Source organism: Mandrillus leucophaeus, unplaced genomic scaffold, assembly GCF_000951045.1.
Source record: "Mandrillus leucophaeus isolate KB7577 unplaced genomic scaffold, Mleu.le_1.0 Scaffold257, whole genome shotgun sequence".
Lineage (NCBI taxonomy): Eukaryota > Metazoa > Chordata > Mammalia > Primates > Cercopithecidae > Mandrillus > Mandrillus leucophaeus.
In genome coordinates this window covers 1,749,602-1,752,731 of record NW_012102665.1, presented here as the reverse complement: position 1 = coordinate 1,752,731, position 3,130 = coordinate 1,749,602, and the positions used below count along the sequence as shown (strand labels likewise).

General features: G+C 52.9%; 1 protein-coding gene across 1 annotated transcript in view; it reads left to right on the top strand.

Annotated features, from left to right (window-relative positions):
* The window catches only part of GNAL (guanine nucleotide binding protein (G protein), alpha activating activity polypeptide, olfactory type), a 164,520-nt gene that overhangs the window by 134,131 nt on the left and 27,259 nt on the right, over positions 1 to 3,130 (top strand). Inside the window, exon 5 of the mRNA XM_011983932.1 lies at positions 2,636 to 2,690. Within this exon, the coding sequence (XP_011839322.1) occupies positions 2,636 to 2,690 (55 nt within the window). The remainder of the gene's footprint in view (positions 1 to 2,635; positions 2,691 to 3,130) is intronic.

Genomic DNA, 3,130 nt, shown 5'->3' with positions numbered 1-3,130 from the left:
TTTTTGAGGCAGAGTCTCACTCTGTCGCCCACGCTGGAGTGCAGTGGCGTGATCTCGGCTCACTGCAACCTCTGCCTCCTGGGTTCAAGTGATCCTCCTGCCTCAGCCTCCCGAGTAGCTGGGATTACAGGCGTGCGCCACCATACCTGGCTACTTTTTGTATTTTTAGTAGAGACAGGGTTTCACAATGTTGACCAGGTTGGTCTTGAACTCCTGACCACAGGCGATCCACCCACCTTGGCCTCCCAAAGTGCTGGGATTAAAGGTATGAGCCACTGCACCCGGCCGACATTCTTTAATGACTGCACACCAGACAGTGCAGCCACAGACACCACTCCCGTAACCTGTTTCCCTTGGATTCCAGGGAAATGACTCATTCATGACAGCTGAGGTCACCGTTGCCCCCACTGCTTCCTATCCCTGTGAAAGGCCATCCCAAACACCAGCAGATCCATTCCTGCCCCTTGTGTATTCTGCTTCTGCGTTACTTGCCCTGGGGGTGTCAAACCCAGGTTCATAATGAAGGCTGCCAACATGTCATCCCATGGCCAGGCCTCAGTTCTGGCCACTAGGGACTGTCTCTAGCTTTCCAAAAGGAAGGAGTTACGACGGCCAAGGAAATGACGCAGTCTTACTGTCTTTGGCCAAGTGGTTCCTAAAATGGACCCCTTTTGACCTTTGTAGGGAAGGAAAAAGAACTTCCCTCTTTCCCATTAGGTTCTGTAGCTGAGTGAACCAACAAAGACGGATTAACCGGGGGAAAGCACACACATTCTATTTAATATTTTTACATGCACACGGGAACTTTCATAAGAAAAATGAAGACCCAAAGAAGCCGTCGGGACTGAGAGCTAATATACCCTTGTAACAAAAGATGATAAACGTATGGAGAAGTGACAAAGGAGAAAGGTTCAGGTTTCTAGGGGCAGTCATTGGGGGGCAGTGACTAATGAAAGACAAGGGTTATTTTGGTGGGTTTGTACAGATCCGGTTCGGGGTGGACTCCCAGCCCCCGGCGATACGAACCTTCTCCTCTTCCTGGCCCAGGGCAGATGTTTCTTATGGGAAATTTCCTGACCCGCTGTTTGGGACAGAGCGGGAGGTCAGCCCGCCGGCCCTGCATCCGAGGCTTCCCAAGTGCCCTCAGCTGCAGTTAGTCAACATGCCAAAGGGCACATTTTGGGGTGGTGTTCTGCGTTCTGAACCCTTTCGTCTCCCTCTTGCCCACACTGAGGTTCACAGACACCTGCAGAGGAGCTGGTGCAGGAGGATGGGGAGGTGGGGAGGCAACATCCCCTCCACTGCGTGAAACGCTCATGGGCACATGGCTGCTGCCTCCACCTACCCAGACACAGAGCCAGCCACTGGCATGGCAAGCAGCAAGCCAGCACAGCCTCCAGGCCATCCATCCTTGCTTCTCAGTACCAGGGCCTCCCATCAACGCCAGCGCCAACAGAGAGCCTGGACCGCCCCAACCCCTCCCTCCTGCTCACTCTCCTTCTTCCTTCTAGAGCCCCTGCTGCCCCTGTCTCCAGAATTGTCCTCTGCTCGCCAGTTAACCCATCCCCAACGCTTGTTCATCCCCGGGAGGCCCAGCCTCTCAGCGCTCGATGGTCACCTGTCCCAGCCGCGGAAGGAGAAGGGGACAGAGGACACTGGTTCATTCCACCATATTTACTGGGGCCAGGCCCACACTAGGTGCTGGGGACTCCCAGGTGGACTCGACAGAAACCTGCCCTGAGGGCCTCGCATGTTAGTGGAGGAGACAAATAACAACAGATCGACCAAGACTCAGTGGGAAACGTGCAGCCTGGATAGGTGCCTTGGTAAAGCCAGGCTGACACAGAGAGGGCGGGGGAGGCCTGTGCAGGGGCCATGGTCACTCGGGAGAGGGAGCTCGGCGGCCTCCCAGCGGAAGAGCTGGAGAAACGGCCTGGAAGAGGGTCGTCACCCCAGAGCGGTGCACAGCTTTCCTAGGCTCTCACCCTGCCTTGTGTGGGACACAGAGGGCGCCGGGCAGATCTGACACCCACAGGCGTCGCCGGGTTTGCCGGCACACACACTCACACACACACACTCATATTCTTGCTCTCGCACACTTTCCACACATACTCTCACACTCACCCTTACACTCACTTTTACACATTTCCTCTCGCACACCACATACTCGCTCTCCACACTCGTCACTCTTACACATATTCACACAGTCATACACACACACACACAAACAACTTCTGTATTTGATTAGGAACCTACACTAAAGGAACATCTATCACCTTCCATGTTTTGTTTACATTGCAACACATTCTTATACTTAGCCTTGGAAGGGAGGCTCCATGCTCTCTCCCAGTTTCTGAGTAGCCCCCACCCCCAGCCCTGTGGCAGTGGAGAAGAGAGGGGAGAGAAGGCAACATTTAAAAAAAAAAAAAGAAGAATGCAGTTCTCCGTCCCTGGGTCAAGAATGTTGCGTTATCTAGACAGATGCAAATTCAGGAAACAAAGTAAGAACTCCAGTCAGCTGCTTGGCCTGCCCCATCCTTGCTGTACTTGGGTGAAATGTCCCATTAATTTCCCCCCAACCCCGGGAAAAAGTGACCTGAGAACAGGCCTGAACCCTTGCTGGCTTTCTTTGCAGCTTCCTGGAAAGAATCGACAGCGTCAGCTTGGTTGACTACACACCCACAGACCAGGTATGTGGAATTAGGGTCCCCCACCGCGCACCAGAATCTGCGAGATTCATTTCCAATATGATTTAACGATTATTTCAGAATGGATTAAGGAAAAATCCCTCAGATACCTACTTTTTGCACATCGTTTGTACTGCCCTGGGTGTGTGCGTGGACTGGTCATCAAACCTTGTGCCTTGCTCCCCTGACTCTAGCACTTAAGTGGTTATGAAAATTGCCAGTATGCAAATGAGTTTATCTGCAGACAAGGAACATGCTGTTCCTGTTCCTCCTGGAGCTGCCCTCAGGAAAGCGAAGTCTTTGCTTCCTGGTTTCATAAACTACGCCCATTCTGTTTGGGCCCCGGGCCTGGGGAGTCCCGTATCACAGCGAACTTTCCAGGTGTGACCCAGAGCATCCCCTTTGGGTTGAGTCAGAAAAAAGCACTCCACCTTTTTTTTTTT